General features: G+C 40.8%; 1 protein-coding gene across 2 annotated transcripts in view; it reads right to left on the reverse strand.

The window, feature by feature from the left end:
* Positions 1-2,149: 2,149 nt before the first annotated feature.
* GRM7 (glutamate metabotropic receptor 7) overlaps positions 2,150-23,262 on the reverse strand; it is a 796,163-nt gene continuing 775,050 nt past the window's right edge. The window contains exons 9-10 of one of the 2 annotated variants that reach the window (XM_068557650.1): positions 7,958-8,204; positions 2,150-2,220 (exon numbers count right to left, since the gene is read on the reverse strand). In XM_068557650.1, the coding sequence (XP_068413751.1) occupies positions 2,150-2,220; positions 7,958-8,204 (318 nt within the window). Of the gene's footprint in view, positions 2,221-2,279; positions 2,312-7,957; positions 8,205-23,262 lie in introns of those variants that run through there. The other variant, XM_068557651.1, reaches the window with a different exon arrangement.

A 23,262-nucleotide genomic window follows, 5' to 3' on the forward strand; every position in this document is an offset into this window, starting at 1 on the left:
TTTTCTCTACTAGCACAGCAGTACAAAAATTCACTCTTGAATTTATAGATTTTTCTTTACTGTTTCATGGCCCTGAAAACAACCACACAGAAATGGATCTGAATGAACAACATGAAATGCCTTCTGTCACTGTTTGCCCAAGCTTTCCAGTCTCACTGTAACCTGAACATGGTGATACACTCCCCTCTTTGAATACCTGTAACTTCGACAAACTTCTGTTCCCAGTTATTTTTAAGTAGCTATATAAGATGTTTATCATTAATTTATGAAGCCACATTTAAATTGACAGAAAAGGAGAGCACCGAATCAAACTCTTTGAAACAAGACAATCCTAGCAAAAAGTTTATTTCTAAGCAGCACATCCTAAAAGTACTTTTTAACCGGAAGGTTGACTTAAAACATTTTCATCTTGCACTCTTTAAACCAAAAGGCACCAACTGAGAATGGAGCTAGGGAGAATTTTTTAATGGATTGAGATTAAATCTATCATTTTTACCCAGGGAAACTTCCTTCTCATTTATTCTCAGGCAGTTTCATGTAAAAGGACTATTAAAGTGGTGAGCTGCAGTGTTTTGACACAAGCACTTGTCCTGCAAAAACTTGAAATCTCACTGGAATACAGTTATATATTCACCGGGACAAAAGAATGCCCTATTTAAAAACTAGGACAGATCGCGTTGACACGGAAAAAGGAAATAGCTATGTGAACAATACATCTGAAATTAAAGACTGAGTTGCTGGCATCCATGTAAAATCAACAAGAAATGTAATTACTCTTTGGAAGTACTCCTGTCCCGTCTTACAGTTCTTAAATGGATTAAAAAGGGAAAAAAAAAAAAAGATATTATTTGTACTCAGAATACCATTATAAAAAAAAGATGGAAAGAAACCTAGAAATGATCTGATAAAAAGTTCCATGTTAGGAAAGAGGAAGACTAGCCCACATTATGAAGCAATATTTCCCCCCTCCCATGATAGGACCTCTCTGCTATCTTTCGTGGAATCTCTCTAGAGAGAAGTCTCGCTATTGATTTTATAAGTATAGTAGGAGGTTTAGAGGAAAACAAAAGGGGACCTTTTCTTCAAAACCACCCCATGATTTTAATAACTCTACTCCATGTTTTCTACTGCTTGTTTTCCCCCAGTTTGAAATGCACTGACTCCAGCTGGACAAGGATGTTTGCCAAAGCAGGTGTTATTTTTCACTATACTGTCATATCACTTAGGCTGAAACAGGGAGGTGCTACTATTACTGCTACTGCTGCTATTATTATTTCACAGCATATATCCTTTAGTTGAGAGCTCAAAGTGATATATAAGCATCAATGGTGAGTCAATAACAACTCTTATGGCAGCCCGTTCCCATGCCCCTGTTCACACGTCACACGAGTCACCATTTCTTCTAAGGTATTAGTTTGAATACCCTTGGTATTTATTGGTAATTCTTGGGTTTGACTAATGTTGAAATTTATCTTTAGACTCTTCAGGTCTTTCACTGAACCTTCCCCTGCTTTCTCAAATCAGTGAAGTTGGTTCAGTGTTTCTCTAAGGCAGAATTATGAGTCCCAAATCATCGTCAACACATTATCAAGCCCAGCCAGCAAACCTTTAGTATTTCTTTGCCGCAAAGAAGGAACCATGACCATTTTGGGTTTAAGATGGTAGGGTCATTCATTGCTTTTTGAATGAATATATTTCTGTGGATGTATTTAATTAAAAAATAAACGAGAACAAACATATTTACTAAGCTTATAAAACACCCTCCTTCTCTCCCTTCAAGTTTTCCACATTGCCTTCTCAAATCATAGTCTGAACACATGCATTTAAAAATAATCTCTCACCATTGAGAGTTTTAAAGTAGGCTGACCAGCACCACTTTTGCTATTATTGGCTACTTGTTCAGGAAAGACAAATCTGCACGCACCTAGTCACATGTTCTCCAGAGAATAAACCAGGCCCGTGACCCATAGCAGCCGTCTACACTATGCTTAGCAAATATCATCTTCAAAAATGCGTTTCTTCATATACATAGATTTCTAGGTAATCATGCACAGTTTTCATGGAAACATTTCTAATTCTCAGTGGAGACAAGAACACACAAATAAATAAAAAGTAGATTGTTTCTTACCTTTTGGAAAGCAGGCAAAAGCTATACTGTTGGTGGGATAGTGTACCAAGTAACAGACTTTTGTACACTCTTTCTTACTGGTGGTATACAGTCTACAGGAAAAGTAAATATATAGGTATGTATAAAATAAAAGTGCACACAACATTCCTTTTTATTCTTTTTTCTTTCCTTTTGGAGAAGAGGCTGCGATAGAGACCATAGACATTATGCCCACTCTTTCAGTGGGTTCAGTAGCCTTTGGTAGACCAGTTGACCACAATTCAGGTACCTCTGAACATGGGAGTATGGGTGCCTCTTGGTTTAAGGCAGTTGGGTTTTACTTGTTTGAACTGGAGCAAGTGAGGGAACCAGCCCCAAAATAATGTATCTGTCTGCTCAGAGCATTCTTTTCTTCCTGTTGCCATCCTATTTTTTCTCAGCCTAGTCCATTCATGCTGACCTGCATGATTAGTCCAGAAGGATGAAACAAATAACATAACAATGTAGAGAATGTCAGGGATCCAAACAAATGAAGAAGCAAAACAAAACAAAACAAAAAACAAAAAACCATAACAAATTGACACAGCATAGGAGTGTGTTCCAGAATTTTCTAGGCATTGTTACTTGTGTAGGGTTTGGTGCCCTCATCCATTTTCTAGCAGTTGGGGGGTTTAATTGAACAGCACAAGTTTTTATTTATATATTTTCTTTACAATATATGCAAAATGGTAATTAAAAAACAGCACCAGAATACAAACATATATTTAAAAAATCTTATTTTTGATTTTTTATTTTAGGTGTAAATGGTCATTCTTTTAAAATGTGCTTCATTGCAATATGCTCATTGTCTTAAGCTAGTCTTTTGCACAGTGTGTGTCCAGCCTCTCTCTCAGGGTCAGTTTATCAGTCATATGGCCCCATATGCAAAAAGGCGGTGTATCCCACGCTGTCCATCTGCCTGCCATCTCTAATTGCTAGGCAGTTCCAGAGTAAATTATCTGTAACCGGTCAGGGTACTTGAGCAGTTTCTCTGCACTGCCTGGGGGCATTGGCTCAGAAAATGGATGGTAGTTTAGAACCCGGTAGCTTAGGGCTGCTCATCCTCTGTGCACTGCAATCCTTTACAAGGAAAGCATCTGACCAGAGGATAATTCACAGAGCATCTTCTGGTTCTGACTAGTCCAGGTGAGGAAGGGAGCAGTCCTTACCCACCATCCCAATAAAGCTGTGCTGCCTCGGTTAATATTATTCATCCAACTGGAAGAAGGTCTTGGTGGCCACGGATAAGCCAAGAACCAAGTCTTCCTGTTGATCTGGCATCTTCAAGTTTGCCTCGAACATACATCTGCCAAGTCAACAATAGAAAGTTGGGGGAAACATGCCAAATTCAGGACACAGCTGCGAGAACCAGAGCTGGAGGTGCCCTTCTTCCTAGAGAAGGAATGTGGAGAAGGCATCATGGTGGCCAGATCTAAAGCTATCCACCTTAGGTCAGGCACCTGTGATCCTCTAGCAGCAGAAATATTGTTTGTATACATAAAAATACAGTAAGTAGCTGAGCTACACCCTTAGGCCCCCTGCTGTTTTTCAGTCGGAGTGTAGAAACCAACAAGCATTGGCCCAACTGTGACTATCCAATATGGTAGAAGTACAACAGATACATTAAAATTTTTGAGAAGATTTACTTTTTGTTGAATCCATGCAGAAGTTTTCCTTTCAGACAATGGAATTTGAACTGAAGAGGCAACCTAAGAGGAAAACTGAACTTCTTGGGGAAAATTCAAGCAGTGCAGGGGCAGTTTTAATTTCTGCCCATATTAAGCCAACAAGCAAATTCGTCTTTACGTGGACATGTAGCTGCTGTGTGCCGTTGGATGAGCAGAAGCGAGCACGCACCAGATGGCAAACTGCAGTGATGGAGCAGAGCTGCTAAGAATGAAAACACTGACGACTGAAATACACTGAGACTAAGTGTTAGAGAAACAGTAAGGGACGTTTCTGTTCCATTATTAACTTCGTAGCTCATTCTATAAATTCAGCATTCTCCCAGATGTACTCCCTCTGAGAATAGTGGACAGAATTTCCCCTTTGGAAAGACATATTCCTTTCTTAAGTACATGGCCTGGGCTTGTATTTGTTTCTTTTTAACCAGACAGTTTAATTTCAGCCAATAATTTGTTTGTCTCTGTTACCAAAGTGCAGAAATTTGACATACTTTGAGCTATATTTGGTATTAAATAGAATAGAATAATAATGTTCTCTCTCATCAAAATAGTCATGTCTATTTTCATTAATTGAATTTTCACTACTGTCCTTTTCATATATTCATTTTTGCATTACTAAGGACTGGTTTTCCAAATACAATTGCTATCTATGATATCACTATTTCCATATTAGTGGCTCCTTAGGGAGCGTTTAAAATAGCTATAGCTTTGCCTTTTTGTCTCACCTCAAATATTTCATTCCATTAAGCTGACTTTGTCCCAGATCAGCATCATTGCTAAAACCTTGGGAGGTGTTTCAAATGTGGGCTCAGACTGAGCGTCCGAGAGTGAAATCCTTGCTCTTAAGATCTCTGGCTGTGCTCTCCAATGGAATAGTCACAGCCATGGATGGCTATTTATATTTATTTAAAATGAACTAAAAGTCTCAAGTGTATTTCATCAGTTAAGTAGCCATGGTTCAAGTTCTGAACTGCCACATGTGACTCGCAGTTTCTATACCGGACAGCACAAACAGAGAACACTTCCATCATTGCAGAAAATTCTACTGGACAGATTTTGTGCAGGGAAGGTCTTTTGATTCCTCTTAGGGACCTCTGGGAGCTGGGTCATCAGAAACCCCAATGTTTGGAGGTACATGAATCTCCTCCTATAATTCAGCAAATATCTCGGCAAATTATTGACGATTAGTTTTAGGGAGTGTCTACACAAAACCAAGATAACTAAAATAATTTTTAAAAATCTTTTGGATTGGCTATAAGACAAAGGCTCTTTTTGGTTTCATTTTTTCCCCCGAACTATTTATTCTTTGTTCTGTGTAGACACCAACACATCAACAATGACAAAACCCAACAAAACTTTTTCAAGAGAAAGGCAGCAAATGAATTCCAAATGGAATAATTGTTGTGACTGGCACAGGTCATAAGATACTTGGATTTTTGAGTTAGTAAGATGAGGCCTCTACCTGGGCAGCCTTCTTTGAGCTCAGGTTACTCCTGTCTTTGCAGACAACACAGCAAGCAGGAATGCATTTCACAGCACATTTAACCAAAGAGTCCACCGCCACACATCATTATATTCTGTATATGCAAGCTGTATTACCAAATGAAGAAGTCAAAAGAGTAATTTCTGCATTAGGATTACGACATGTCACCGATGTTCTGAGAAACAGAGCAGCAAAGAGCAACAAGCATGGGTTTGGGAGTCAGACCTGGGTTTCAGACCAAGCTCTGCCGCTAACTAGTGTGGGACTTTGGTGATATCCCTTGATCTCCCTACGCCTAGGATTCTTCAGTAAAAGGAGAATAATGATCACCAGTCTACAGAGTTACCATGAGGAATAAGAGATCTTCCACCCAAAGCATTCTGTTTACTGCCTATTTCAAAGGGTAGCTGATGGGTTTTTGTTATTGTTGGTGTCAGTGTTAGTATTAGCATTTTAACAGCCAGTATCGTACCCCAAATGGCCTCAACAAGGATAGAACCTCATCGTGAAAGGTTAACAACAGTTAAAATGTTGTTTAAAAAGCTAGTTATTTCTAAGTAGCACAGTGTTAGATTAATTATCCAACTTCAAAACTTCTAATTTGGTCATTAATTTTCAATACATGTAGACTTTTGACCATATTTTCTGCTTATTGATTTTGGACATATCTTGTTAAGTGTGTGTGTGTGTCTGTGTCTGTGTGTGTGTGTACAAATATAAATGTAAAACTGCTATTGGAACCTCTTCAGGGTGAGGGTTTTATGAAAAATCTGGCAAGGGGTCCTAGAATAAAATGCTACAAAAGTATAACTGTGCAGGTATATTTATCAATACAGGATACATATAAATAGATGCATAAGTATGTTCATGGAAATATTTTTATTGGCCAGTTCCATCTACCGTGTGGTGTTTGGTATGCCTTTAACATCACCATCATGTCTATGTAACCAGTCACACTGAAATGTGGGCTTTTTCACCTTTACAGAAATGGAAGAACATTAACATGTAATTGACATACTGTTTTTTTAGATGGATGAGATTTGATGACACACTTGTGACATAGATATTATCATCTCCATTTTAGCCAGGAGAATGCTGAACTTTAGAAAACCTCAGTAATTCTCAAAGCCACACCGCTGGTTAAGTGGAGTGGCTTGGATTTGAACCCAGGTCTGTCTCAACCCGAAGCCTCTTCCTACGCCACACTGAATATCACAGCAATTCTCTATCTATTCCCTTTCCTTGGAATTGACCATTTTTTTCTGACGACACAAGAACAGAGCCTGTACATCCATTGTTTCTCCCTCCTCTCACCCGTCCCAGGATCTCTCCTATTGAAACGTCAACGTGAAGCCCATGGTGTTGTTAATGGGCCTTTGTTTCCTTGTCCACAGACTCTCAAGCATTCACTGTAGTCATTCAGCCAACTATTTAGAAATGGATTGGGCCAAGATCATGGATTGCTGTACAATAGTTGTCAGGGTTAAACTCAGTTGTCTCCTGGTTTTTAAAGATCTCAGTTGTAGAGCATAAAGAATTACGTCAGAGTATTTAGAATAGGAACTACTTTCTGCTTGGCAATAAACCTTTGGCTACAACAAAATCAGCTCATAACTGAACAGTAAGTCTTGAATGACTTAATGGCCAACCTGAAACCTCCTCTAGTTTAAAACAGGCAGTATCGTGAACACGCTAAACTGCCTCATTCTATATGGAACTAGTCAAAATGTCCTGGAAAACAAATCCTAGGAGTGATATGGTTAATCTGAAATGCACTCTTACCACCATAGTATTAGTAAAATTAACAACTGGGGATTTTAAGAATTTAACTCTGGTTAAATGGTCTTTCTTTCCTTTTCTTTTCTTTTTTTCTTTTTTAACAAACTAGTGTCTGTATGTCCGTCGTCTTTGTGGTCATTTGCCAGGATGACTAAAGGCTACCCAGGCGTTCCAGATTGGCCATGTAGGTGTCAAATCTGGCATTTCATCCTTAATCCCACCTCTACTATTTGTCTTTCATGGGATGAAACTCCTCTGGAGTTATCTGGTAGATGTTTTCCCCACGTGGGGATGCCATTAGCATGGTAGTGTCTGGGCCTGTATACTTGGATGAATGGTTGCCAGCTTTATTCAATAATATGTGATGTGTTTTTTGTTTCTACAAGGCTTGGTTAGTAAAGAATCATAACTTTCTCCACATTCACGTTCCAGTGCAAGGAAGTTATGCTTCCAAAATTCTTAAATATTCCAATTTCTTTCCTATTGCTGCAGTTCAATGGGATGTCGAAGGTTCCCTAGCAGGAAGCTGATCCCCTAAGAGGAAGGGAACAAGGAAGGTGGCTCAACAGCTGTGTTTATGTCAGTTGGAGGGTTTGGGACCAAAGGATAGGAAGCCAGGGAAGGGGGAGATTTCACACTTCTGAAGCAGAGCCTCTGAAAGCTGCTTTCCAACAGGGAGCAAAAAGAAAACGGTGGCAAGAATGAGCACACTCTTAAGAGCAAACGTTAGCATTCGCCAAGGCAACCCAGCCCATAAGACAAGAACGGTCACAGTCTTTCTCCAAAGAAAGGCAAGCACACACCACGTTTGCCAGAGCTTCCTGACGCAGGCTGGGCAGATGGAAGGAAAGGAAAGATACTTACTGCTTGGGTCTACGTTTTCACAGAGTTCTGTCTTGGCCTCCCCGTTGGGTCTGTCACTGGGCTTGTGTGACAGCCGCGATGACATGGTGGCTGCTGTGACTACGGCCTTGAAGCTTCGCTTGCGTTTCTGGACATTGAGTTCAGGGTGGAAAATGATGATGTACACTTTCGGCATGTATAGCATCCCCAGCGCCACTGATGCACTTAGGTTCATGGAGATTGTAAGCGTGGTAGTTTGTATGTAGAGCTAGGAGACACAACACACAAGACACTATTACAAATAAAATGACCGCAGAGGGAGGCTGAACACTTAACAACGATGTCGAGCATGGCTGTGTCTGGGAGAGAAAGCATAGCAATCCCCGGGGAGACAGAATGGCTCTGCACATTTCTTGGAGAGTTTATACATACATACATATATATATATATATATATATATATTTTTTTTTTTTTTTTTTTTTCATTGATTGAAAATCATTGGGGGAATCCATGTGCAGGCCTGTCCTGGAGAAGCATCCTTCATTCAAGTTCAGGGTCGACCTTGAATCAGACTTGAAGTCCCTTTATTCAGAATGGCAGCTGGATAGGAAACCATGAAGATCATATTTGCAACCTTGAGTAAGAGGTAGTTGTTTTTTTACCCCTCATACATTCACAAAACAATTAACATTACATGATCTCTTGCTACATAGATAACTCTGGGACCTTATTTGAAAAGTCATTATGTCAATATTTGTATCTTTCTGCATGTTTTTAAGAAAGGGTTCACCTTCGCCATACCCACATAGTAGTGAGTTGAGTTTCCCTGGAAAGTAAGCCCTTCTTGCTTCATGCTGATTTACAAAACACCAATGGCAAGGGCCAAGATGTAGTGGTGTTGGCTTGTCCAGTCTCCATACATTGACAGTTGCTAAAAGGCAACAAAGCCTCATTCTGACACGTGTTATGTGTAGTTCGGATGGTGCCCCCATAGCTGTCCTTGTATCCTTTTGCTTCCTTGAGAAATCAGTAGAGCATCCTATTCACTTACTGTTCAATGTGTTAAATCATTGTCTTGCCTACATTGGAAAAGTTGAAGGTTGAAGGGGGTGGGGAATGGTAAGATCAGTAAGGGGAAAGCTACAGACAACTTGCCTTGGTCCAGTTGCATTATGAAGTGCCCTGGCATGATCCATAGCCCATCATTCATTTAGATATGTTTGTGTTTTGCATGACTTCTAAAGCCTAGATTCAATGTGAGGTGATGGATGTGTTCATTAACTTGATTGTGGTCATCATTTCACAATTGTACACATTGTCTACATTGTACACCTGAGAAAATAATGTCGTATAACCTAAATATATGCAATTTGTAGTCATCGATCATACCTGAATAAAGCTGAAACTAAATGAATAAACAAACAGGTAAATAGGTAAATGAATAGATAAATTTCGAGTCCATTAAAAAAAAAAAGAAAGCCCACGTGACTAGCTCCCATGGCCTTTTACATCAGTGGAAAACCTAGCCTCCTTACAATATATTTGATCATGGTTTTCCACAACTATGTCTTCCCTCGTATCTGAGGATAAAATCCCCATCCTTTATAGATTCTGCAAGGTCCCACGTGGTCTTCCCCTTGCCTAATTTTTCCGACCAATTGCCCACCACTCTCCCCCACCTCTCTCCCTAGGACACCATCCATGTGGCACTCCTTCAGGTCTTGAAGATGCTGGGTTCATGCAACCACAGACCTTTCTACATGCATGCATGTGATTTTTCTTTATTCTTGTCTCCTTCTGTATGGAATGTTCCTCCTCTGCTTCTTAGAACATCCATCCCAGTCTGCCCTACCCCACAGCCTCAAGTCTCAGCCAGCTTCTTTACCTACAGGCACTCAAGACACTTGGTTTTTTTCTTTTGTTTTTTGGGGTTTTTTTGATTATGGCTCTCCGTTTGTAATCACCTACCCACTACCCTGATTGTTTGACTGCCCAACTCCCCAGCTAAGCCACAAGTTCCACAAAGGCAGGAATCTTGTGTATGTAGTGTGTCATTGTGTCTGCAGTGCTGGCAAAGAGTAGGCACTTAATGATCATACAATGGATGAGCTCATGTGTTCATATAACGGGCACGTTTTTCCTACTGATGACTCTATGGTCAAACAGCCTTTCTCTAAATATGCAAGAATTGCCATCAGACCTATTAGCTGCCTGGCCATTTCTGATGTTATCTCTTCAATCTGAGGCTCTGGAGAAGAAATTAAAAGAGACTTTGCCATCTCATCTGGAAGGAATACTGTTATCCAGCAAACATTAATTTGAATGTGCATGTCTCTGAACGCTTTAAGGGAGCTGCCAGCCGCTAACTGTATAATACATAGTAAATGTAAAATATAAAGACAAAACAATATTGAATTAATGATCCTTTTTTTTTTTAACATCTTTATTGGAGTATAATTGCTTTACAATGGTGTGTTAGTTTCTGCTTTGTAACAAAGTGAATCAGCTATACATATACATATATCCCCATACCCCCTCCCTCTTGCGTCTCCCTCCCACCCTCCCTCTCCCACCTCTCTAGGTGGTCACAAAGCACCGAGCTGATCTCCCTGTGCTATGTGGCTGCTTTGGTTGTGAATTAGACCATGTTTTAAAGTTCATCTTTTTCTGTGAGAGTACCTTTAGACCTTCAACTCCATTCTGCCCTGCTGCCTACCCTATCCAAGAAAGTCTTACCATAGAACAGAGCTTTATGAACCTAGGCAATGTCACTTCCTTCCTTCATGGTCATTGCCGTCATCCTACTAATGAGGGCTTTGCAAACCATGAATTAGCCAGTCCAAGAAAGAAAGGGCTATAAACTAACCCATGGGATCTTAAGCTTTGTTTCTCTTTCTCCACTCAAAAGCAAATTTTGCAGTTGAAGAAATCATCCATAGCTTGTTTGTGTTGAGTTTATGATTTATATATAACTGTAACTTATATATGCTTAGGTACATATGTAAATGTTTGTGCCTGTATGTGTATACATACATGCTTTTTCTCAACAAAGACTACTTAGCAATTTAAGACTTCAAAAGTGATGCCGGTTATTTTATGGAGTGTTTAATTTCGTTATTTTCAGGCTACAGTCCGTCAAGACTTTGATACTTGTTTTGACATTTTCATTATTTCTGGTGACACTTCCGAAATCTATGAAAACCAAAAGGAACGTCATTGACCAAATTCCTATGCCCCCAAATCCTCTATACATGGCAGAGTGGTTAAGAATGAGGAACCTAGAGCTAGTCTGAGTTCAATTCCCATTTACTTGTTTTGTGACCTTGGACGAATTACTTCACCTCTCTCTGCCTTAGCTTCCATATCTGTAAATGGGGATAACATTAGTCCCTACCTCATGACGTTATCTTGGTGACTGAATGAGTTACTATTTGTAAAGTGCTTAGGACAGGACCTAGCATGTAGTAAGTACTATGAAAGTATTTGTAAATAAGTTATATGGGTAGAAAGATAGGAAGGCAACAGTCTGCAGAGAACCCAGAGGTATTGATTCACAGGGGTACAACCCCACTCAGCCCCAGGAAGGGAGCTAAGTCGCTCTTTTTTTTGGCCTTTGGTGGGACGCTCACCTTTTGACTCTGAGTTTTCATCCCAGCAGCCCCTTTAGTACAATTTTTTTAGCAAATTGCAACATATTGATTTTTAGTCTGAAGGCTATTCCTGTTTCACCCAGCGCTTATTGTAAAATGAACATTACGTATTGTAAAATTACCCTGTGTGATTTGGGGTATTGTATACCATTTTACTTTATCCTCCTTATAATTTCTTCAGAGACGGGAAGGTGTTGGTGAGCATTACTGATCCCTTTTATCAGGGCACAGGGGTTCTGGCACGCACAGCTGAGACCAAGCGTCTCCCTAGGACTGACCTCATCCCGTCTGGCTGTGAGGCTCATCCCCAGTGGAGAGAAGTCCCCCCGACCACAGTCAGTCCTCGGTGGCTCAGGCTTGCGGGGAGGATGCTGACTGCCTTGCGATGTCCACGTGTTTGGATACTTAAGCCTGAATTGTATCATCAGGTTAAATACATTTCCAGAATCCAGTTTCTATTCCTTGGTTGAATGTGGCTTTTCTACCAACCACCATGTGTAATCCAGCTTATATAACTAAGGAACATCTAGGCAAGGGATTCAGAGTCAAGCCGGCGAAGTGTTTTTTATTTTTTTTAATTTTTTAATTTTTTAAATTATTATTATTTATTTTTTTAATTTTTGGCCGTGTTGGATCTTTGTTGCTGCGTGTGGGCTTTCTCTGGTTGCGGTGCGCGGGCTTCTCATTGCGGTGGCTTCTCTTGTTGAGCACGGGCTCTAGGCGTGCGGGCTTCAGTAGTTGTGACACACGGGCTCAGTAGTTGTGGCTCGTGGGCTCTAGAGCTCAGGCTCAGTAGTTGTGGCGCACAGGCTTAGTTGCTCCGCGGCATGTGGGGTCTTCCCGGACCAGGGCTCGAACCCGTGTCCCCTGCACTGGCTGGCGGATTCTTAACCACTGCGCCACCAGGGAAGTCCCCAGAGAAGTGTTCTGCACGATACTCTAGAACAGCAGTTTTCTTAAAATCTGATGCACGGAATCCTTGGCTGTAACCATTCTGTGTCTCAGTTTCCTTATTTGTAAAAGGAAGATAATAATAGTTCAGTTTTCAAATGGTGGCTTTGGAGAGCTGATTCATTAATATATGAAAAGTGCTGAGACTTCCCTGGTGGCGCAGTGGTTAAGAATCCACCTGCCAATGCAGGGGACACGGGTTGGAGCCCTAATCCGGGAGGATCCCACCTGCTGCAGAGCAACTAAGCCCGTGCACCACAACTACAGAGCCTGTGCTCTAGAGCCCGCAAGCCACAGCTACTGAGCCCTCATGCCACAACTACTGAAGCCCAGGCTCCTAGAGCCCATGCTCTGCAACAAGAGAAGCCACCGCAATGAGAAACCCGCGCACTGCAACGAAGAGGAGCCCCCGCTCGCCGCAACTAGAGAAAGCCTGCCCGTAGCAACGAAGACCCAACGCAGCCAAAAATAACTAAATAAAATAAATAAATGAATTTATTTTTTTTAAAAAGTGCTTAGCAAAATGCCTGCGAAACAAGTACCCATGAAATGTGAGCTGCTAATATTTATACTCTGCCTAATATTTATATTAGGATGCTGGGGTATATATCTCCAGATAAGTCTTCCTTAGTAACTGCTGCCATATATTTTAAACTTTTAATATAGGTCTTATTTATTAACTACAAAGTAGTTTCTAAAAATCCAGGCCTATTCATGTCTTGTCTGATTGACATGTACCAGCAAGTATACCGTTAAAGACACAGCTTTGCGCTTAATGCAGCGCCAGGCAAAGCCCAGCTGAATCTGCCCTGCGCATTTTCTCACCTTGGCCTAAAAGTTCATTGTCAGATAAATGTGAGTGCATATCATGAGATGCCGTTGTTGCTTTAGAAATCGGTATAGCATTTAGGGTTACTTGAGTTCTCCTTCTGTAACTTTTGATTGCTAAGATACTGAGAAAGCTGAAAACTCTGTAGTGCTCTTGAGCGAACTTTGAAGCTTGCCATCTCTTCTGTGTAAGTTTCAGAATCAGTTTAACTGAAGACTATTTTGATAGATTCCAGGGCAAGCTGTTAATGACCACATGCTGTAAATTCACTGTGACCTGTATTTACCAGATAGGCTATATGAGAGAGACCTTACTTTTCCACTGTTGGTGCATTCATCCACTTATCAGGTTGCCATTTTCAGTGAGATACAGTCATCTATCAGTATCCATGAGGGATTGGTTCCAGGACCCCCTGAAGATACCAAAACCTATGGATGCTCAAGTCCCTTATATAAAGTGATGTAGTATTTGCATATAACCTATGCACATCTTCATATACTTTAAATCATCTCTAGATTAATTATAATACCTAATGCAATGTAAATTCTATGTAAATAGTTGTAAATACCATGTAAATGTTGTGTAAATAGTTGCCAGCATGCTGAAAATTCAAGTTTGGCTTCTTGGAACTTTCTGGAAAATTTTTCTTCGGAATATTTTTCATCCTCAGTTGGTTGAATCCATGGTTGTGGAACCCGTGGATATAGAGGGCTCACTGTACTACCAAGTGGCCTCACAGACCATTGTGATGGTGATAGGGCATTCTCCCTGCCATCAGGGAGCCACACTGTAGCGGCAGGAGGAACACAATCTAGAATCATGTACTGCGTAATGTAGTAACTGCACATCGCATCCTTTTTCTCACAGTGTCTACTGGCCCCTGCTTTCTTCTCCCCTTGGCATGTCCTTTGCTCACCTGTTCTGCCTCTGGTAGCCTGTTTGCATTTGATGTTCAGTCCAAAGAGTCCTTCTACATAAAGCATCCCCACGTCCCCAGTCAGGACGATTGCCCTGTTGGCCCCTTTGATGAGGTACAGCTCCAAACAGCACTTAACCTGGTCTGAAGAATACAGTCAGTTGTGCTGTAATGCATGCTTTAAAATGCAAATTCATCCTGATGAGGTCGATATATTAGGGAACGATTTGAGTATAACACGAAGTTCATGTTTACAAATGTGTGATTTCTTCCGCAAGAAACACCGGGTGAGCACAGCAAACTGCACCCGGCCAAACCCAGCCTTGTGGGATACACGAAACACGCACACGCCCCGCCCTCAAACATCTGCCCAAGTCCCCCTCCACAGTTTCACGATAGATCACAAGCAGCAACACTTCTGCCACTTGCTTCCAGGTGCAAACTTTAGGTCCTTTTTTAAATAAAGGTAAAGTGACATATGTATTACAATATTTACGCATTTCTTAGCCGTTGAACAGGTGTAAAAACGATGCCACCATTTTTATTAGATTCCTATCTTTTTTAATGTCACTGATGATATTTTTGCGTGTTACATCCTTAACCCAATTTTTCCCATAAGTCTAGTTCTTTCTATTGCACAATTTTGCTTAGCATGGTGAGTTTTAGGAACATACGTGTCACATTATCGCAGAACTGACTGGATAATAGATCCGATGTCTGCCACAAAGTGTGCACTTATTAAATTCTGCTTGCACAGAAAGTTCTACACTTGAAGCACGTATTAGATGTGAGAAGTAGCCTTGGCATTCACAGTTGCTTTAAGAAAAGCTATTATTTGTAGTCTGTAAGTTATCATCATCATTATTATTATTATTTTGCTATTGTTTGTGTGCCTCTGTTTCCTCATTTCTAGAGTGGAGATTATAACGACAGACATCTTGTAAGGTTGCTGCGATCAAATTGGACCATAGTAAAATACACAGGAGGGTGCCCAGCATGTAGAAACCACTCAACCCAGGGTGTTATTATCACTGATTGATCTATTGGCTATAACATAAAATGCCTTATTCACTCTGCTGTTCTTTTTCCTATAATTTTAATACATTTTGAAATGGTCATCTTTCTTATGGAATCCACCGAATAACAAACCTACTTTAGGGAAAGACATCTCGCTAAGTTTGCTTTCTGTTTTGTTTGAAAGTATACTCAAACCCCTGTTTTATCTGTCATTGACTGTCCTATGAGAAATAACCTATTATGTGCATTCCCAAGTGACCATTGACAACTGGGACAAGAAAGCTTTAGCGGAGTCTTTTGGTAAGATGGGAGAAGTTTCGTAATTCTCATGACATCCCAAAGTCTGTACAATAAAAATGAAAAATGTATCTGATACAGATACATTTAGAGTAAAGAGGAAGGGTACATCATTATCTGACAGATGTTTGAAACACTCATATGTCTAAGTTGAAATGGAAGCTCCTGGCAGGGTAAGACCAGTGTTTTTGATCCTTACCACCTGCACCCCTTGCTTCCTAATTAGAGTCACCATATTTTTGAGAAATAATAATGATACATGGCTGGAAATGAGGCAGGGTGTTTGCAATGGGACTTCTTCAATCATCCGGAGGGTCAACATACTGAAGGCTTTTGCTTAGTTATGAAATAATGCATGATGGTGAAAGGATTCGGTGTAATAATGAGGAAAAATACTGTTTTTGGGGGGGGGGGGAAGATACTTGGATCTTCTAGAAGGACGGTATTGGAAAAACAAGGTGTTTCTTGTTAGAAGTGGTTTCAAACTTGGCCTTGGATTGTTGGTTGGTAACGTTGCGCAAGCTACTTCACTTCTGGCAAGCGACAGAGTCAAAATTCAAACCCTAGGAATTTGTTACCGGAGTGTCTGATATAAAACCCTTCTCATTCTACGCCTACCACAGAGACCTTCTCACCGTTTTGAAAATTAAAAGATAGCACAGTGCCCGGTGGCATGCTCAGAAAATGTGAGTCTTTATTAGAGTAGGTGGCCCCATTTCTGTAGAGAGTTTTCCTGCTATTCTATTTAAAACCTGTTTTCTTTGAATAGGTAATATATAGATAGATGATAGACAGTATACATAAAGAAATACACACCAAATATTACGGGACACACTCTGTGGACAGGCTTCTGGCATGGAATTATAAATAATGAAGGCAACTAGACAATTATTGGACAAGACCTAGTGTGACTGTGTTTCATTTTTCTCATTTAGTATCTCCAGGCAGACGTGATGTTAAGTCTACACACAACTACATTATTTATTTGGAGGGACATAAGACACGCACTCCAGGTGAATGCAAATCAGTTTCTGGAGCGTGAGAGAGGTGATTATGTCATGCTTGAAATCACCTACATCTCGGTTCTTTGCTCTCCTGACCAGAAACCTGATGCTGTGTCTATTCCCACATCATCACCAGAGAGATGCTGTTATTCCAACTGACCACATCCTTGGGAAGTTCAGGGTTCTGCTCCCCATGCCATCCTAACGAGCTGCGTGCCATCCTAATAGCTCATTCTTCCAGGCAGTCACTTCTGATTTTTCTGGGCACGTACTAGCCCTGTGATCCCTCAATTTTGATTTTAAGATTTTTTCCTCTTCCAACTACAAGGTAGGAGTTTTACACTTTTATATAGCCAATGCTGGCACTATTTGTTCTACTGTATTATCTAAAAGGCTATTTACCATTCCTCCTGGTTCAAGAGCCCCACAGAAGTCAGGCCCCTGTCTTGTAGTGATTTAGCATACAAAGGCAAAGCATTTTCCCCACTGTCAGCCTCGAGAGGCACACTCCTGCCAGATTCCATTGGCTCCCCTGGAATCCTTGGCCATGTTCTTCAAGACCGAACCTAACAGCATTTTGTAGGAGGCAATGTCAGATTCTGTCTTACAATGTGAAAATACTGGCTTGTACCTCACTGGGGAATACATTAGGTAATAAATGATGATGATCTGTATTACTTTGCAAGTAAACCAGGGCATTAAAAAGAAAAGTCTGAACTTAACGTATTCCATTTCTAAAGTTGTCATTTGAAATACTCCACTTATAGAAATGCAAAGCTGTCTAATCTTGCCAACTTTTAAGGTCACCTTTATAGTTCCTGTGAATAGAAAAAGACAGGAATCAAATGAAAATACTGATGTCAAATTAATGGCTAAAAGAAAGAGACAGTCTTGGCATTTCTTGGGAATAGTCAATGTGTTTCAAGTAGGACTTTTTGTAAAGTGTTCATTGAAACCGGACCCAAGAGTGTCACTGACACGAAGACAATGTCAGATTCTTATAAAAAGAAAGTATGTTCTTAATCTCAGTTTTCAAAGTCATTGATGATGACTTTCTGATGAATTTTGACAGGTTTTGATCATGGCGGTTAGTTTTGTGAGTCTTCCTCTGTTCCTTTTGGACTGTGTCTTTCCCATCTTGCCTCTGAGCTATAGTAGCTCCCTTCCTGCCCTTCAAATTCTTCCTTTCCTCTTGCATTAGCTCACACGTATCGCCTTTGCTTCCCTGCTTTTCCACGGCCACCGGTGCAGCACTGTGGGTGTGGATGGAGACAGGTCCCCGACTGCTGTCCTGACTCTGTAGTATGCTGTGGTACCCACTCAGCCAATGGTGTCTCTGGCCGATGGGCACAGCAGCCAACATCGGGGACCTAGGAGCTGAATTGCCCACCCAGGGGTAACTTGTGCTCTGAACTCCTCAGCAACAATCTCAGTTATGTAATGGTTTAAACCCAGAAGGAGAAAATAATTGCAATCAGACTGCCCAGAAAATTGTAGATAAACAGTTGCTCAGCCTATGCCCCTAATTGGAATGGTGAGGGCTCTGAGATGGGGCAGAGAAATAACACTCACCCTTCTAAGAGAAATAGAACAAGAGGAGTGAACCTGGCCGAGGAGTAGTGGCTAAGTAGTACACGGTTTTGATCTTACCTTCACAAGATCCATTTTCCTTTCCTTTTGTTTCCAAGGTCCTGGATCATGGATCTCAAAAGTAGTGTTTCCTACCCACTTAATCCCGAGGGCCTGCAGTCTGGCCTCTATCACTACCTCCTCTGTATCTGCCCTCTAAACCTTCCCAGACTTCCTACCAGACCTGAGAGGTTTTTTTCCAGGTTTCATTCCACTTTAATACTCAATGCTGAGGACAATAGTATAGGGGGCTCCAGCTGTCCTGATGCTTTAACTCAACTTCCCATCACACTTTGAATGAAGAGAAAATCCTTAACCTGGCCTCAGGAACTCTGCAGGGTCCCCCTTCCGCCTTCCCTCACCTTCTCTAACTCCTTCAAATATGCAGTGCTCTGTCCAGCCTCAAGACTTTTGCACATGCTGTTCCCTCTGCCTTAAATGCTGTTCCTACTCATCTTTTCCTGGCTACCTCCTACCTGCCTTTCAGGTCTCTGTCTCACTTCCCCGAGGAGGGCTTCTCTGACCCTCACATATAAACTATGCCCTTCCTCTCTTGCTTGCTCATAGAACATACTATTTCCCTTCATTACATCAATCACAAGTTGTGATTATTCACTTGCATGTTTATTTAATAATTATCCCCTCAAAAGAATATTCTCATGAGAGCACGGACCGTATATTTTGACCTACTGTACATAACTCCTGGAACATAAAAGTACTCAGTTCATAACAGTTGAACAAATGAATGAGTACGATCTAGGAAATATATGTTGTGCAGCCAAGAGCCATCAAACATACGACAAATGTACTGGCATTGGAATCCAGAGTTCTGGGTCTGGAGGTAGGATATGCCACTTACTAGCTACTGTGGGATCTTAAGTAGCTCGTTTAGCCTTTCCAAGCCTGGATATTGACACACCATGAGGTGACTAATGGCGTCTACCTCCCAAAGATGTGGCAGAGGAGATGGCTTGTTTGTTAGTGGTCCTACTTCTTAAACTCTGAACCCATGGTCAAAGTGCTGCCCTGCTACAATATATGTGTATGTAGCATCGGATAATGTAACCATGTCCAGAGGCTCTTGGGCTTTGAAGAACCATCATTTCTTCCCATTTTTCCAGATACTTTTTCCTCTAGCAATTTCATTGGCTTCCTTTTTCCCCCGGTCCTTTAACTGGGGCACTCCTCTGGCCCAGTCAAGGCATTCAGAACTAATAAACAGAGGAGGTAAAACACAGAGATAAATTATCCCCTATAATAGGAACAGAACCAGAATATTTTGTGGAAGTCAGGGAAGGAGAGAGCACACAGAAGTGAGCAAATCAAGGCAGGGACCATGTTTAATCTATCTTGGCATCCTTGTGCCTGGCACAGCGAACAAGTTGAATGTATATTTGATGAATGAGATGGTCTTCACTCACTTGACAAACCCAAGCCTAATCTCCATGTCACAGTTCATCAGGTCCCGGCAGCCACACTGACCTCTTTCATTTCCCTGAATATGCCCTGCTCTCTTCTGCCACAGGGCCTTTGCATATGCTTTCCCCTTTCCCTGGAATGTTCCCCACTCCATCTACCTCATTCTTTTCATTCTTCAGCTCTCTACTCAAGCATCACTTCCTCAGCCAAGACTAGGTCTTACCATCCTGTTATAAGCTCACAAAGCAATCTTAATAATTCACATTTAAACATTTGTGTGTATGTGTGAGATTAGCATCTATCTTCTACACCAGGAAGCGTCTGCTTAGCTCACTGTAGTGTCCTCAATGCCTAGCACTGTGGGTGGCAAAATCAAGGAGCTTCATTGATATTGTTAAGGGAGGAAGTTTTGGGGACACAAAGATAAGAGGTTACATTAAGAGGTTACATTTGCAGTCTTTGGCTTTGTCTCTGGGTTATCCCAGAGAACAGAGTCAGAAGGGTACCCAACAGGAAGGAGAAAAAGTGTGATGTTCCCGTGGATTCCCTGTAAGGGGTACTTCCCACTTGGCCCAAGTCGGGAATGGACTCTGCTGTCCTGGGAGCTGCCACCTACATCTCTTTAACCCCCTATCATGTGTTCACTAGACAATAAAGCATAATTATCAAGAGTGACTCCTCTGGAGCCTGAAGCAACACTGAAAATCAACAACCCTGCCCCTTGTGGAAGGATGGGAGCTTTTCTTTCAAAAAGCTTGGGCTAACACTCAGGTTAGCAACCCAATTGTCTCCTCACAATAGAAAATGAAATGGTTGCCATGACAGCTCGATGAAGAGTTCAGGCATTGAGTTTGTTTGTTTGTTCTTGACAAAAAGCTGCTGACTTTGACTTAACTGGTAACGTATATGCATTTGTTTTTTTCAATTCTGATCCCTCCTGGAGTTTTTCTGAATAATCAATTAATATCACTTAAAAAAACCCACCTTTAAAAAGTGGGATGGCTCAGACTAGAATAATAGCAATCAAGAGGGCTGAAGGGGACAAATGAGAGAGATACTGGGAGGAAAAAAAATGAAAGGACATGTGGATGGACTGTATGGGAAGAAGTTAGAGTAAGAGAGAAACCAAGGGATCACTTTTTAACATTCTGCCTCCTTTTATGCAAACCCTAGGACAGTATCATCCTAAATCACATCAACACGGTACCAACCCCAGAGTAGGTTTGAGCTCCCCTAAAAACAATAAAACGTGTCTGGCCCTCCCCAAGCAAGGGTGGACTGGCTAAAAATATTTGCAAGGGATTTGAATCGATACCAGCACATTTGGATCCTAGGCCCTCTTCCGGAGTGCAAGGCTCCAGAAATCTACACCAGCTTCATCTCCTCCAACCCCAGTGAGCTCTTATCCTAATCTAGTCACAAGCACCCAAAGCTAGTCCTTTACCATCATTTACATTTACAGTTAAGATTTTCTTTCCAAGCCTGTACACCCAGCATTTATTCCCACTTGGAATTCTCAACCCTCACTTCTTAAGGAAAAAAAAAAACAAAAAAAAAACCTACTTTCTCTAGAAAGTGCAAAAGAGATCCTCAAAATGGTTAAATAACGAGCATGCGAGTAGATTACTGTGTCTCAACAGAAAATACCTAGGCTCATGTATAGAGCCCTTAAATAACTTAAGAAAAAAAATTCTTAGACAGAGGTCTGTTGTTTCATCAGACTCTTGAAATGAAACCATGTCAGCCTTTGATAGAAACTAAGAAAAATGCATGAATGAGTCTTAAAAAATAATTTGAAAGGCAAATTTTCTATTCAATCTTGGCTTATGGAATCACCATACATTATTTATGGGAGGAAGATAAAGCATGAAAGGTCTTCTTCGTAGTGTCCTCAGTGATGTCTACAGAGATTTCAGGCCCACACATCACAGTGCGCTGCAGAAGAAGTTTCTGAAAAGGTTATTCTCAAGTATGTGCAGCGACATGTTTGTCATCTTTAACATAGGGATTGGCATCTTCATCAGCTTCATAGCGCTGCTGAAACAATCAAACAGGCATCGCAAGTCATGTTGAAGACAGAGCTGTCCCTGTAAAATCTGGCTTTGTGCTAATACTCTTTTTTTAAAAAAATTATTTTATCGAAGTATAGTTGATTTACAATGTTGTGTTAATGTCTGCTGTACAGCAAAGTAATACAGTTATACATATATATACACACACAGACACACACACACACATTCTTTGTCATATTCTTTTCCATTATGGTTTGTAACAGGATATTGAATATAGTTCCCTGTGCTGTAGAGTAGGATCTTGTTGTTTATCCATTCTGTATACACTAGTTTGCGTCTGTTAATCCCAAACTCCCAATCCTTCCCTCCCCCATCCCCCTCCCCCTCGGCAATCACAAGTCTGTTCTCTATGTCTGTGGGTTTGTTTCTTTTTCACAGATAAGTTCATTTGTGTCATATTTTAGATTCCACATATAAGTGATATCATATGGTATCTGTATCTTTCTGACGTACTTTACTTGGTAAGATAATCTCTAGGTTCATCCGTGTTACTACAAATGTCATTATTTCATTCTTTTTCATGGCTGAGTAGTATTCCGTTGTATATATTGTACTAATGTTCTTTATCTCAGGACTATTACCTCCATCTACTTGGTTGCACAAATTGGAACTTTTAAGGGTCATTCTTTAAAACCTGCTCTTCCCTCACATTTTACCCTTTATATCTAGTCTGTTACTCAGTTAGCTAGTATTATCTGTAACATACTTCTGGAATCTGTTCTCTTCCCACTGCCCCAGCCCTCATCTTAAATATGATTAACCAGTTAATACACTTAAGCACAGAGAACAGTGGGTACCATTTGTAAATTCTCAAGTTTTCGTTGTGATGATGGTGGTGGTGACGATGATGAAGATGAAGATGAAGATGCACTTTCACACTGTTTCTAGGATGCTGTTGTAGCATCCTAACTGGTTTTACTGCATCCATTTTTGCCTCCCTCTAAATAATACTGTCCAGAGTAAACAAAATGATCTCTATAAAAACTGCAAATCAGACCACATGGTCCCCTCTAAAACATCTTTCAAAGATTTCCTGTTGCCCTACAGTATCCAGCCTAGCTGCATTTCCAGCTTCTTAGCTAGTCTCCTGACTATGATTTATCCATGCTGGCTTCTTGGGTGCTCCAAGCTTATTTCCAGCAAAGGGACTTAGCACACACCATGCATAGCATTCTGTCTGCCCACAATGTTATTTTGCCTGAGTTCTTCACCCAGGTAACTCCTAACTCATCTTTGAGGTTCACTTTCATGCATTTTCTTGCACAGTCTTTCTGTGACCGCCTGCTGCCCCACCAACTTGAATTTTCTCCTTCCACGATGCTCTCACATAGCAGCCTATGTGTTTTTTATGCATAGTACATGCTACAGTCAGTAATCATCGACATAATCATGGATTCATTTATCTCAGCACTTTCTCTCCTCCTAGAATCTAAGGTCTGTGATGGCAGGAATAGACCTATAACCAATGAGGGCTTCAAAAAATATCTTTTTAATTAATAAATAAGGATAACAGTCCAAAAGTAATTTTAAAGTAAGGTACAA

This window comes from Eschrichtius robustus, chromosome 12 (genome assembly GCF_028021215.1).
Source record: "Eschrichtius robustus isolate mEscRob2 chromosome 12, mEscRob2.pri, whole genome shotgun sequence".
NCBI lineage: Eukaryota > Metazoa > Chordata > Mammalia > Artiodactyla > Eschrichtiidae > Eschrichtius > Eschrichtius robustus.